The sequence below is a fragment of the Engraulis encrasicolus genome, chromosome 5, assembly GCF_034702125.1.
Source record: "Engraulis encrasicolus isolate BLACKSEA-1 chromosome 5, IST_EnEncr_1.0, whole genome shotgun sequence".
In the NCBI taxonomy this organism is placed as follows: domain Eukaryota; kingdom Metazoa; phylum Chordata; class Actinopteri; order Clupeiformes; family Engraulidae; genus Engraulis; species Engraulis encrasicolus.
Window position 1 is genome coordinate 51,463,792 of NC_085861.1, and position 14,195 is coordinate 51,477,986.

At 44.6% G+C, this 14,195-nt stretch overlaps 1 protein-coding gene across 2 annotated transcripts; it reads right to left on the reverse strand.

Annotated features, from left to right (window-relative positions):
* Nucleotides 1-492: 492 nt before the first annotated feature.
* Nucleotides 493-10,200, reverse strand: pomgnt2 (protein O-linked mannose N-acetylglucosaminyltransferase 2 (beta 1,4-)). 2 transcript variants are annotated; one of them, XM_063198326.1, is made up of 2 exons: nt 10,119-10,200; nt 493-2,720 (listed from the first exon to the last, which is right to left on the reverse strand). In XM_063198326.1, exon 2 carries the CDS (start codon nt 2,677-2,679, stop codon nt 919-921), a length of 1,761 nt encoding a protein of 586 aa, XP_063054396.1. In that variant the 5' UTR covers nt 2,680-2,720; nt 10,119-10,200; the 3' UTR covers nt 493-918. The 2 variants fall into 2 exon arrangements, with proteins under 2 accessions (XP_063054396.1, XP_063054395.1); XM_063198325.1 differs by lacking the exon at nt 10,119-10,200 and adding an exon at nt 4,683-4,967.
* Nucleotides 10,201-14,195: the final 3,995 nt, after the last annotated feature.

Consider the following 14,195-nt stretch of genomic DNA (forward strand, 5'->3'; position numbering starts at 1 on the left):
CCATATCAAAAAGTAAAAAAAGTTAAAACACTGACAAAAGTCAGCACTATGGCTGAACAAATTTTACACTCATATTTTGTGTGGCACTATATGTCCAAAATAACATCCATCTCTAAAACATCTACAATAAGGACATGTAACATGAAATATTCAACCAAATCATTGACAAAAAGCAAAATGCCATTCACATACAGTAATGTTTTAGTTTTTCAAACAAGTTCATAATGAGTGTACAAACTTGCCTATTTGTTCACTTAGGGATAAAAGTATTCAAATAACACAGGATAAGATGTAAATCTCCCTGTGCGCACACAGCCTACACAAAGCTTGGTGTAAAACCCTCTCAGGGTGCCATGTTGCCATATACCACACATTGGGGGAAGTGGGTTCAGATCTGAGGTAATTTCCTGATCCTTCCACCATTTCTCTCCCATTAATATCCCGTCACTTAATGAAGGCATTAACACCCCCCCCCCCCCCCCCAAAAAAAAAAAACAAGCAGTTCAATCAAAAGGGTCACAACTAAGTAAACAAGGAAATCACTTACTGCAGTATAACAAAATACTTTCCTAGGAGACTGCAACCATTTCAATTAAATTGGTGAATCTGTTCCTGCATCATCAATCACAAACTGCACTGAAAACCAAAACCTCATTGGCAGAAGTGGTTTTCTTACAATAACATCTCCTTTGAGTTAAGTTTTGGGATGGAAAAGGAGTTCGTCTGCACCCTCGCTTGTTGCCCAGGGTTTGGTTGTGCTGTCTTCCTTTTAAATCTTGGTATGCTTTAGAACCATCTGATCTGTACAATTCTCCTCTTGCATATGAAATCAAGGACCTCAAACACTGACTATTCACTTGGTTTATGATTGTCTTTAAACTTATTAAAATTGTACAGGGACAACAGTGTAGGAGCCAATCAGGTTTTACATAACAAAACATCCGCAAAAGGCCCCAATAGGGACTTGTTGAAGATGCAACGCACCCACACCAAGTAGGTCGTAAAGGGTTTGATGTTTTCTGAGAAAGTGTAGTTCTGGTGGGGAAGAATGTAAGGCATGTACGTGTTCTCCCCCTGCTCTTGAATCCACACCTCGTACTTCACTTCGCGCACCTTCAGGTACTTGAGATTCCAAGGAATTTGCCAGGACACCGTCAGCTTGGCCTCGTTGGTGGCCTGGACTGATGTCTGGCACCTTGGCTCTCGCACTCTGCCGGGATGGACGGTGCTTGCGACTTTGGCCCTTTTTGCATTTGGCTTGATTTGTAAAGTCCTCCTGAGGGACGCCATTAGAGACGGTATGTCAACGACGGTGTCCTGATAAATTCGGAAAAGCCACTCTGGGTTGCGACAACACAGATGCCTGGCGACTTCCCTGCTGGCGAGAATGCGCTCCCGCTCCTCCTTGTCCAAATGAGCGATGCCGCCTTGATCCCACGGCCGCTCGGGATAGGCCACCGAGTTCTCTGGGATGGTGTTCCTCCAAGCCGTGTACTGAAGATCCATGCCAGGCAAGGAGGCGAGAGTCTTGTAGGGAGTGTAGTGGTCAGGGTTGACCGCATAAGGGAAGAGCTCCACCACCGCCGCTCCTCGGGGCAAGAACAAGGAGGTGACGAGCTGCGCTCCGTGCATGCTAACTAGCATGGCCGCCCCACTGATGACTTGCACCACGTTGGCGAACGACTGGTCGTCCAGAGACACAGTGACAGTGCGCATCTGGAACTCTTGAGCCAGAGCCAAAATCAACTCGGCTTCGTTTATGATCAGCCTGTTGATGGACCGGCTGAACACCACAATGTAATCGTCGCCAGTGTTGTCTCCTCTTGTGATGTTCATCCTTTCCATCATTGTTTTAGCGAACTGCCGGATCTCATTGCCAGAGACCAAGATGTTTGCTTTAGGCCCTTGTGGCTGTACAAATCCATACTGGTACCAGGTCGTCATTTTTGACAAACCGACATATGATTTGGTAAAGCACATCAGCTTGCCAAAGTTCCTCAGTTGTTCTTTGAGGAGTGGCTGCTTGCTGCTTAGCAACCGATACAAGTCGAAGTGGACGCCCTCGGCCCAGCCTTCCATGAAAACCAGGCGGGCTTCGTCATCCAAGTCGGAGAACTGCTGCATGGTGTAGAAGATTGGCAAGAGGTCGTCGTGGAAGATGTGCATGAGGTTGTCGGGGTTGAAGCGATTCATGATGAGCGTGACGTCCGGCACGAAGACGGGCTTGGCCATGAACTTCAGGGCAGCCGCGGGCAGCTCCAGGAAGTTAAAATACTGTGTATTGTGGTCCTCGACAGAGGAGAGGTCGAGCAAGGCTGGCTGGAAGCGCCGAGGACCCAAGTTGGGGAGCATAACCGACGAGTTGCCATGGAAGAAGACAAACTCCTCGGCCTCCGTGCAGTAGCAGAGGTAATCGAAGCGGCAGATGCGGTCCGTGTGCATCTTGCCCGAGCACACCATGCGGGTGCCATGCTCCTGCAAGGCCAGCAGGGCGGCGTGGTAGTCGATCATGTGTACCTGAGACACCTCCTGCGACTGGCGCGTGAGCTGCAGCTCCTCCTCCAGCTGGACCGCGTGCTCGCTGAGGTGCACATACTTCCACAGCAGCGCTGCCACAATGGACACTAGCAGACCGTTCAAGATGGCCGCCACGTTCATCCTACAGCCAAGGGCACGCATCACGGCAGCATCACCTCTCTCTGCCCACGCGCTCTCTTCACCTGACAAGACAACAACAGCATTATTACGGAATGTGTTTCAAGAAGTTGCAAAATACATAATACCTTATTTCACAGTACAATTGAAAAGAACACATGGGCCCACAAAAAAAAATGTATTGGGCATGGCAAACCCTTACTTATGTGTATGGACAGTACCAGAAAAAGTGTAGCCTACAGTCTGTTTTTCTTCTTAAAATAAGAATGGCACAGTTTGGGATCTTTGATTGGAGGAAGGTTGAACTTTTCAAGTAACTCAGAAGCACATTTTTCCATTTTAGCCAAATGCACTATGGTCAATGGCATGGACCTGTTTTGCAACAAGATTGGAAATTGGGAATATGATTGGCAACTGTGAATACTACGATATTCCCAAGTTTTGGTTACAGGCAGAAAACAGTGTCATCTTTTCGTCTGAAACCCAAATGTTTTCGGTGGACAAAAAAGAGAATTTGGCTTACTGTTCCAAAACTTTTTGAGGGGCCTGTAGAGATGATTTTGCCCCTGGATGGAACGTATACCTGCCTTGAGAGCATTGAAATGAGTGCGACATGAAGGAAGACGATTAAGCCCTTCTTTCAGTTCCAACCCATAATCAATTCAGCTTGACTTCACAATTCAAACTATCTCTGCAGTGATGAAAAAAAACTAAGAGCAAATGTTATGGAGATATTTAACTCCTTATAGGCAAACGTAAGATTTTTTTTTTTTTTAAAGCTACTTCCTCCATCTTTACAGTATTTGCCTTTATGAACAGGGACGGATCATGATTTCATGGAGCCCTGGGCCAAACAACAAGAAAGGGCCTCCATGAATTTGTGAGGTTCCAAAAGGTTTGGGTGTTTACCCAAGGTGTTAGAGAGCCTTCGTTGTTGGGGTTTAGGGGGTCTCTCCCCTGAGAACATTTCAAAATATGGCAGTTAAAAGTGCAATTTTAACACAATGTGAGAACGTGATTACAGAATAATAATTAAGTGTTTTTTGTAGTGCAGAGGCCTGGCCCCCTCGGCTCTTCAGCCCCTGGGCCTGAGCCTGATAGGCCGGTTCAGAACTTCGTCCTCCTTTATAGGCCATTGATGCAGAAACCATTGTGATTGAGGCACCAGGACCAGTTTTGTCAAAACTGTGCATATGTGGTCCGAGACCAAAAGTGGCCCACATAACTGAACCTGGCTGCAGTGAATGGCCAAAGAGCATCAAGCTCCTCCAGCACTGTGTTGTCTCTTGGTGAGCAGGTTCTGGGGAGGGACAGATGATGGCTTTCTCCAGCAGGAGGGTGGTCATAGCGTGCACAATGTCACCCTTTGTTTCCCACTCAGAATGGGGGCATTTCTGAAAGACACTCACTGTGGAAATACAAGACCAAACGGAGACCCAACAAAATGCTGTAGCGAGCACTGCATTTGCCCAGCCAGCTACTGAAACAATGACAAACCCACACGAGAGCCATTTAGCATCCCTTATCTCTGCCTTACTCAATCCTACTGCTCTATCCGTGGCCTGCGTCTGAGAATAGCACAAGGTTTTGCCTATGGTTGTTCCACATCCATGAAAAAATTGCACCATCGTGTGCTGCCCTTTCATTAGAACTGTGGCACCAAGAGGTCAAAATGACAAGGTTGTGTGCTGTCGTCGGATATGCGATGAGGAGAACACTGTTAACCTTCCCGATTATCGTAAATAGTCAACACAGGCTGTTCCGTAGCACATCCAATCTTATTGTGTAATACGTTTCAGTTAAAAATTAAAAAGGGAATAAACGTAGTGTTTTCGGGTAGCCTACTAAAATGGGCAACTAAACATTGTAGCGGCTGAAGACACTGCGGGTCTATTTTGAGTACTGCCAGTAGGCTAAGCAGCAGCAGCGGGCATGCCGCGGCAGCAGATAACGTGATTTTTGTAAACAATGTCCCTTTTGGCATACATAAAACAACTGTTGTCAGCAGATATCGACAGTGCACTTACCGGTAGAGTGGAATAAGAATCACAATTTCAGCATGTAATGTAGCGAGATGCAGAGCTACAAACCCGATAGCCTGGGGTTTTCGGCTTCACGCACCACTCGGAAGAAGCGCATTGAGTCAGATTCATGACATTGTATAACCGCCGCAAATTCGGGAACTATTTCGGAATTCATTCATTCCATCATCGTCTAGTGTGGAATTATTTCATTATTTATTCAAGTGGTTGCGCAGAAATTCATCTAGTTCAAAATATGGCAAGTCTGCATGAGAAATGTCTCTCGTCACCCACAGCGATGGCAGATCTCGTGAGCAAACCACGCGAGATAGTCGCCTCCAAGTTAATAGGCTCGTTTGCAACCACGCAGCAAAAGATTTGATCAAAACGTGATTTGCTTGGTCATAAAAAGGAGGGGATAACTGCGTCGCAATCAAGCTGGACACATCAGGACGACCTGATTTCAACAGCGGCAAAGAAGGTGGATCTACAGGTCTGTGGGTGGATCTACCTTTTTTGACAGCGGGTGTACCAGGGCGCCCTCTCGTGGAATTAAATCATCATGGCACTAATTCCATGACGTGCTTACCAATGTCGGCACATGCTTGTGAAATCCGAGACTCTCTGCCTCTCGGATAGAAATCGGATGGTCTTGAGGTAGAGACACAGGTTACTCGGTGAGTCATGGTACAACTCTTAGTTAAATTTGTGATGATTTGGCTTCACTTCCATGTTATAATTCAGTTAATTAGTGCTCACTTTAGGCTATTCATTTTGTGTTTTGGGACCAAAGTCGTCATTCAGATAGGACCGTTTTAAAATTACTTAACAGCGCCAACCCATGCTGCGAGGATTGAACCCAGGTGTTCAATATGTAGCTTTACCATGGCGCGCCAACCACAAAGGCCACTCTGTTTCGTGCACTTTCATACATAAAAGACAACATAAGTCTCTCGCACCTGGTCTGTTTCCACATCAACCATCAGCAACTAAAGCCTCCCCGTGTTTCGGTGCAGTTTCGAACCGGGGACCTCTTGAATGGAAGTCAGGCGCGCAACCACTACTCTAACCGTCGAGTAGGCGGCCCGCGGAATAATACTGGTTTTGTAACCTACGACATACACTCCTAACGTGGCGAAGATGGAGCATCTGACGACAGGGTGGTTTGTTTCTTTTTTTTTCTGTTGTAAGTGGGTTGTGCGACCATACATATGGATGATACCACTCTGAGTATGCTGCATTTGAGCATGAAATGCATTTCAGCATGTAGAAAATGAAGCACGTTCAACTACACACACATGAATCACATGAGCTATGAACACCAATCACGGCAGATTCCTCACATCATGGAGGAGGTCTTCTGCCCAGCGCAGTTGGTTTCAGCTACTGCGTGGCAGCTTGACAAAACTTTTGTTCCCGCGATGGTTCAACGCCATGTGACACGACTGCCACGCAGAGGTCACTCCCTTCAACTGCATCGTGAACGGCAAATTCTAACCAGGATGCTTCACGCGGACACACTGAGCATGCTCGCTGCCTAGCAAATTTTCAACCTCGCAGGAAAGACGCTGTCATGAACGCCCTTAATGAGCAGATGTGATGTGTAGGCCTAGGGTGCATCCCAATATGTGACCTTGCCTCCTCCACTTGTGCTTGTCTCCTCGTCCCGCCTCCTGGCCCCTCCTCCGTGGAGAAAACAATAAAGTTTCCCAGCTGTCAGCCTCGCCACAACAACTTTTGAGGGACTGTTTTTCTTTCACCATCCCAATTGCAAATGAGAAAAAGACTTTACAATTGAGCTTTGGCAAGATATTGAAATATAATGCTGTTGTCAGTGATGTCATCATGACGAGAAGCAAGTGGAGGAGGCAAGTGGAGGAGGCAAGGTCACATATTGGGATGCACCCGTGATTTGTAGGCCTAGTGTAGGAGACTGTCTGATGTAGCCTACAGGACCGTAGACATTTCACTGATCAAGCTGCCTGGTATCCTGATATGTCATATTGATAGCTATATTTTAGGTAGGCTAGTTGGTTGAGGGGACAGCTGTAGTCATCTAATGGTTGGTCTTTAGTTGCAGGTTTGAATCCCATCCCGATCAAGTTGAATGCTCATCCATGAGTGCCCTTGAGCATAGTAGGCCTGTACAGGGCCGTATTACCAACCGGGCGAGTGGGGCTGGCGCCCTGGGGCCCATGGATCCAGGGGGGGCCCAACAACAATCCAGATACCGATGTCGATGCTGATTGCGATAGAGCCCTCTATTCTAGGATCTTCTTTAGTTGTACTTCTTTAGTCTATAAGGGTTAACTGAAATGGGCTGGGGGGAGTGACAGCAGTCAGAGGGCCCTCGGCCACAGGACATAGGAACCAGAGGGCCCCTGGTCCATGTCGTACAGCAACCAGAGGGCCCCTAGGCCATGGAGGACGGCAATCAGAGGGCCCCTGGGACATGGGGGATGGCTATCAAAGGGCCCCTGAGCCACGGGATATGGCAACCAGAGGGCCCCTGAACCACGGGATATGGCAACCAGAGGGCCCCTGGGCCACGGGGGACGGCAATCAGAGGGCCCCTGGGCCACGGGGGACGGCTATCAAAGGGCCCCTGAGCCACGGGATATGGCAACCATAGGGCCCCTGGGCCACAGGAAACGGCAATCAAAGGGCCCCTGGGCTATGCGGTACGGCGACTAGAGCGCCTAGGGGGACAGCAATCAAAGGGCCCCTGGGCTACAGGATATGGCAACCAGATGGTCCCTGGGCCATGCAGTACAAAAACCAGAGGGCCCCTGGGCCACAGAATATGGCAACCAGAGGGCCCCTGAGCCATGATGTATGGCCAGAGGGCCCCTGGGGCATGGGGGACGACAACCAGAGGATCCCTGGGCCATGAGGAATGGCAGCCATTGTAAGAGAAAAACCAATATGGATTTTCCAGTGAACTCAGTCCTGCTAAAAATCACAGAAAGTCGCAATTGGCTCTCTGAAAAGTCGCTTAAAGACACCAGGTGACATCATGACATAACGTATGATGTCACAGCACCATGCACGCAATGCCAATCTCTAGAAAACGTGTGGGGACGGTTATGTCTGTAGTAGAAGAAGACAGTACTAGCGGATTTTTACAGATCAGAGCTAATCCGCAGCACTGATTCACCGTTAGAAATGCTTCTGACAGCGGCGCAAAGCTACAGTTATGTTGAGAACAATGATTTTTGTCACTTTAAAGACGAGCAGTCAGATTCACCAAAAGGTTGCAAAAGTTGCTAAATGTTTTTTTGTTGCTAGGGACGCCCACAAGTGCGGACGTTTTTCCTTTCCAAAACCCCGCCACTCCGAACAGGGTTAGGGTTAGGGTAAGGGGGTAGGGATATGCACCCCCGGTTTCGGAGTAGCGGGGTTTCGTAATGGAGAGGTGTAACCCCCACAAGTCACTAAATCTAACGGCAAAGTTTCTCAATTGACAACACCTGCTTCGTGACCACAACGTATCCTGGGCCTAACGCTGGCCCCAGTAGAGAGCTGGTAGAACTTCTGTGGGAAGTGATTTCGATAATGATTCACTTGTCATGATACCTATTAGTTGTCTTCGGTGAGAGTAATAGACAAGTAGACACTCAACTTCGGAACACCAGGTTTTGTACCACTTTACTTTGTAGATTACGCTTCCATATGTCCCACAGTTAAGTGAAAATTGAATCTAATATTCTTAAATCCATTTATCGAAACTTCTATCTAACATATGGCTGATGAAAGTGCAGAGCCAGATGTTAAATTAGGTGGAAAAGAAAAGTTTCGAATTGAAACGTTCAATTTTCTAATTGACAAGCTTGTGTCCTGTCTTGACCATCGGTTAACTGCATACACACACTTGACCAATCTTTTTCATGTTCTTTTCATGCCTGATATGTCAATCAGTGAGCTCACTTCAAGGGCCGAAGCACTTGCTAGAGCATATCCCACTGATCTAACCATGAGCCTGGCAGATGAACTTGTTCAATTCAAATCATTCATTCCAAAAGAACAAAGATGCCCAAATACAATATGGGCTCGGAGCGGGGGGGATGGGGGCCTTGCAATCTCCTTGCCCCGGGGCCCAGACCCACCTTAATCCGGGCCTGTAGCATAGATACCAGTGTTTTTCAACACTGGGGTCAGGTCCCCCATAGTGGGTCGCCTGAAATTCAAATGGGGTCGCCTGAAAAAAAAAAGCCAAATAAGATTTAATTTTAAGTTTCAATAAAACATAACTATGTATGCTAATGTGATTACAATTGTAGATTGGTTTGATAGGCCTATACAATCTTGGACATTAATATATATCTATATGTTTCATCAGTCGTTTTTGTTGTGTACAGGGTGATGGGTTCCACAGAAATTTGGGATGTCAAAATGGGGTCCCAGGCCAAAAAAGGTTGGGAACCACTAATCGAACCCTACAATGTCTCATGGACTCTTCAGTTTGCACCACACCCATTGTGCCATCTGGCTGGCATTTGTGATGGTGCACCATGGGTTCTAAAATGTGTTTGGGGGGTCTAACAAAATTAAGACAGACTTGGGCGAGTAAAAAAGCCATATTTGGCAAGACCAGTGTCCGAGTGAAAGACAATTTCGAGTCCAACTACTAGTAAATCTATAGACTAGTGCAGTGGTTCTCAACTGGAATCATCTTGGGACCCACACTTTTCTATGGATATTACATTGTGATTTTTCTATTTGCGCTGTCGGAAGCTGGTCAATTTGTAATTATCATATGGACTGTATCAGGATGATGTGTGCAGGAGTCGGAGAGGTAATTAGGTTAGGTTGAGGAATGATTTAGACCAGGGGTGTCAAATTAATTTTGATTCAGGGGCCACATACAGCTATTTTTTTTTAAAATTATGTTTATTTGTCTTGTTTTATTTTTGTTTCTCTCTGTACAGTGTCCTTGAGTGTTTTGAAAGGCGCCTTTAAATAAAATGCCTTATTATTATTATTATTAAATTGATTTAAAGTAGACCGGACCACTAACGCTATCATGAAATATTGCAAATTTCTGCTTCATATTGGAATTGTACTGCTAGTCAATCATCTTGAGGTGCACTCCTCTGTACTGTCTGTTTTCTCTGTGAACTGTCCAATGTGCTGTTTTGTTTATTTCCTAATCTCTACTGTCTATGTTGACTTGTTTTGGCCCTAGTGATTGAACTGAGAATTTTTGTTATTCAGCAAAGGGCAAAAAAATGTTGCCTACTTTTTTACATTATTTTTCATCTACAGGTCTGGGGCTGAATTAAATCATCTCATGGGCTGTATCCGTCCTCCAGGCCTTGTGTTTGATACCCTGGTCCACCTCCATGACACACCCTAACCTCAATGTACCACTCTGACTGTGATATTTGGTTGTACATAAGCAATGGCTGTCAAAAACATCACAGAAAAGGGAACACAACATACCTTTTAATTGGCCTATGATAATTCCCCATCCTGGGACCACAAAAACGTTGACCAACTGTGTGTCCTCCCATCATCTCCTTAATGCCTTCCTCCATTAGAAACTGCTCATCTTCCGGACCACCTTCTTTATGCTTGGCATGCCTAAATAATTTGTGATTAAAATGGACAAAGGGGTCAAACTTGACAAAAATCTCACAACTTACTTGGATAAATTATGTTTTTGAAGACCATGTTTTTGAATACCTAATTTATTGAGAGTATAATGGTGAAAATGTCAATGTGGGATCGCGAAACAAAACCTTTGAGCCAACTATATAACATGTCCAAAAGAGGCCAAACAATAAAACAGATGATTAACTAGTTTGGCATAACTGCATTTTCTTGTTTAAGATTAATGAAAAGAAACGACACATACTTTGTATGGACATTATTTCTAACTGGAATAGTGTCTGTCAAGTCAACTTCTAAATTGCCAATGTACAACGCACCTTTGAGAAGACACTTTGTTCATTTGTGCAGTAAGACCATGTGCCATAAAAATATATTACACATTAAAATATTACACAGAAGGACCCCTGATTAATTCAAGTGTTAAATGACAAGTTTAGTACTGTGCTCTAGATCTAGATGATTTGGCATTTTAAAAAAATGATAGCAGTGTTTAGCTTGTGACTACCCACAAAATGTGAAGGCCCAAACAGAAGGCTTATTGAAAGAGGTTGTCTGAATGGATGTGAGGCACTCTGATTTTGGTGAGAAAAGTTAAAAATCCTATGGATTTTTGGATATGGGGAGAACAGGGTTAGTTGTCACAAGTTATGGTTGTCACACTTTTCATATCTCAGCCTCTGAAGGTTGCTGATCAAAACCGTTGACACAGAAATGTTTGTGTCACAGGACATCTACGTTGATATTGGAGGTAGAAACATAATTGCCTACCCTTGAGGTGAGACAACATAGTGTGTTTTTCACATGAAAATGAACATCTTTTTAGAAGTTCAATGTTTTTATTCTCACTCATTGCACTATGGGCTGACATCAAAATCAGTGTGGCCATTTGAAAGTATAAAAAGTAAGCTACCACTTTGTTTCATTTTTTCTTAGCTAGGGCAATCCATGTGGGAGCTAGACTCCGAAAGAGTTAAACATGTTAGTTGGGGTTGTTTGTCATACTGCTACCTGGGTTGGTTGTCACAATACTTTTCACTGTATGTGGTGATGGCATAGCATGAGGTGTTTTACATTCAGTTGTATGAAATAGGCTACAATACATTTGCATTTTTAACCCCTTAGCGCAGAGCCTATGTTATAACCTTACTGTCACCAAAATTCTAATGGCTATGTCTTAATCTAAGGCTCTTGATACTGTCATAGCAATGTTGTTATGATGTAGTTGAGTATTTTCAGCAAATAGGGAATAGGCCCACTGGCAACCACATCTGCACTAAGAGGCTACAGTTCTATATAGTGTAAAACGTGGAAAATGGACCATTTGTGATGACTCTGTATGCATGAGGTAAGTTTAGATTCACATTTCATTGAAATTAGAAATGTTGTATCATTTTTATTTAATATTACATTTTCCAATTTCCCCCCATAAAAATAACATTGTGACAACCAACCCCATACGGTGTGACAACCAACCACGCAACGGGGTCACATTTGCGCAAGGTGCCTTTGAGAACCCATATCTTTTGAAGAGAATGGATTCTAAAGACTATATAAATGTACCTGACACATGAAGCAATATACTTGCAATATGGGTCATTTCACGTGAAATCAGACACTTTGGGACCCGACCGACACCGATTTCAATCATACTTGCTGTGCCTGTTTAGTAGCAAGGGGTAGGGTAGGACACTATACATTCAGCCTTGATTATATCAGTCAGTGTAAGTCACAAAAATATGTCTGAGGTGTTGTTTGAAAGCTCTTTTCTGGCTCTAAAAATTACACACACAGCATGGAATACAACAACCTTCAGAATATGAATTATGATACATTGAAAAATTAAAAATTGAATATAAAAAAACGTATATTTAAAGTGGCCGGTTTCTTGTCTAAACATAGCCTGTAAAGTCATAAACAACACCTGAAAATGGGGTGTTTGGTTCGTTATTCATTTCAGAGATAATGGGACATAAAGGCTGAAATGAGTTGTAATGAAATAGTAATAGAGTCTTGTCAGGGACAGGACTGGACTGGCCATCTTGCATAACGGTCATCTTCCCGGTGGGCCCTGCACCCTTGTCGGTCCCTATTCCAGGTACTCAAAAACTACACAGCTTCTGCCCATAGTCAATGGACACAGTGGAATCTAGACCCTTTTCAGCATTCAGAGAAGGCAGGGTTGAAAGAATAAGCTCAGTAAAGGAATGTTCTAAATGTTCAAGCATCAAAGGGTATGTTGTAGCTGTAGCCTATATGATGGCAACTAGTGGCTAGCATGTGTTGAGGAATGTATGCCGAGCACTGCAGAGGTGAAACTGAACTTCCTGCATCCTCATGGACCATCTCCATCCTTCACATATTCCGATAGAGATGCGGTCATGCGATTACTATGGTATTACCATATTCATATTCAGTCCCATTATCTCTGAAATGAATAAAGAACCAAACATTCCAGGTGTTGTTCATGACATTGCAGGCTATGTTTAGACATATTTAGACATTTTAAAATGTAATTTTTTTTTGATATTCAATTTTTATTTTTTCATTTTATGATAATTCATATTCTGAAGGTTGTTGTATTCCATGTTGTGTGTGTAATTTTTAGAGCCAGAAAAGAGCTTTCAAACAGCACCTCAGACATCTTTTTGTGACTTACACTGACTGATATAATCTGAATGTATAGTGTCCTACCCTCATATGTAAACTTTTGCTAGTCTGTTTCTCCCTTAATATTGATGTCAGATTCACACAAATGCAGTTCTGGGGTGCTACCTACTAAACAGGCACAGCAAGTATGATTGAAATCGGTGTCGGCCGGGTCCCAAAGTGTCTGATTTCACGTGAAATGAGCCATATACTGTTTTCCCTGAAATTAGATTTAAGTTTAAAAAAAAATGTGACAACCAACTGCAGTCTCCCCCTACACGTTAGTGACACTACTAATCAAAACCAGTAAAGCCCATCAATAGTTTATGCACAGAATTAGTAGATGATAGAACATATCAGAACTATTCATGATATGAAACGATTTGAAACAGTCCCGTTGTAGCAAATGGGCCTAAATTTGGCCTTTGTTAATGAGGTTTTTAATTGAGAACTTTTATTTTGTCTGAGCCTTAGGGCCAAAACATACCAAGGCGGAACGGAACGGTCGCAGGACGGACGCGGTCTTTCTGCTTAGTTTTGGCCGGCGTGCTTTTCTCTGCCTTGCACACTGACAGCGTCGGCGTGCGCGGCCAGTCCTGTTCAAAACCCTCCCCACAGCTAAAGCTAGCATGCTACTTTGCCATTCATTTGAATGAGACACCGCCGGTCGCCGGCGTGAAAAATACGCTAGAGTTCTATTTTCCAAATGCAGCGCGGCGCAGAGCCGGCTCCCGCGCCGCTGACGCCCGACTACCGCCGGTTGGTGTGTAAGGACAGATAGGTTTCAATGTATTTTCACCGACGCCGGTAAAAAACGCGGCCGTTCCGCGACGCTTTACCGCCTTGGTGTGTCAGACCCCTTCTGGTTCATAACACGTTCATTCAACATATCATTCACGGCCTTCGCTAGGCAATAGCTGAGCACAGACTTGCACTATCACAAAAAGATTAAAAGATTAAAAGAAACTCCACAGCCCTAGCCTAGAAATCTAGACGCCCCTAGCGACAGCTTTTTGCTGTACGGCGTCTAGATTTCTAGGCTACCACAGCCCCTTTCTTTCTCCATTTTGTAGAACAGACCATGTTGTTCATTAGGGTGCATGGACTTTGGGACACAGAGAGTAGGCCTACATGATGATGGGGTTTTGCACTTTTCACCTAAAGTGGAGACCTACCTAGAGTAGGCTACCACAAGGTGGCGCAATAAGGCTATTTAAAAAATTAGACACACAGAGTTCTTCTTCTCAAGGAATATCATAA

Coding starts and splice junctions, on each gene's coding strand:
- pomgnt2 (XM_063198326.1), bottom strand. CDS start 2,679: ATGCGTGCCCTTGGCTGTAGGATGAACGTGGCGGCCATCTTGAACGGT.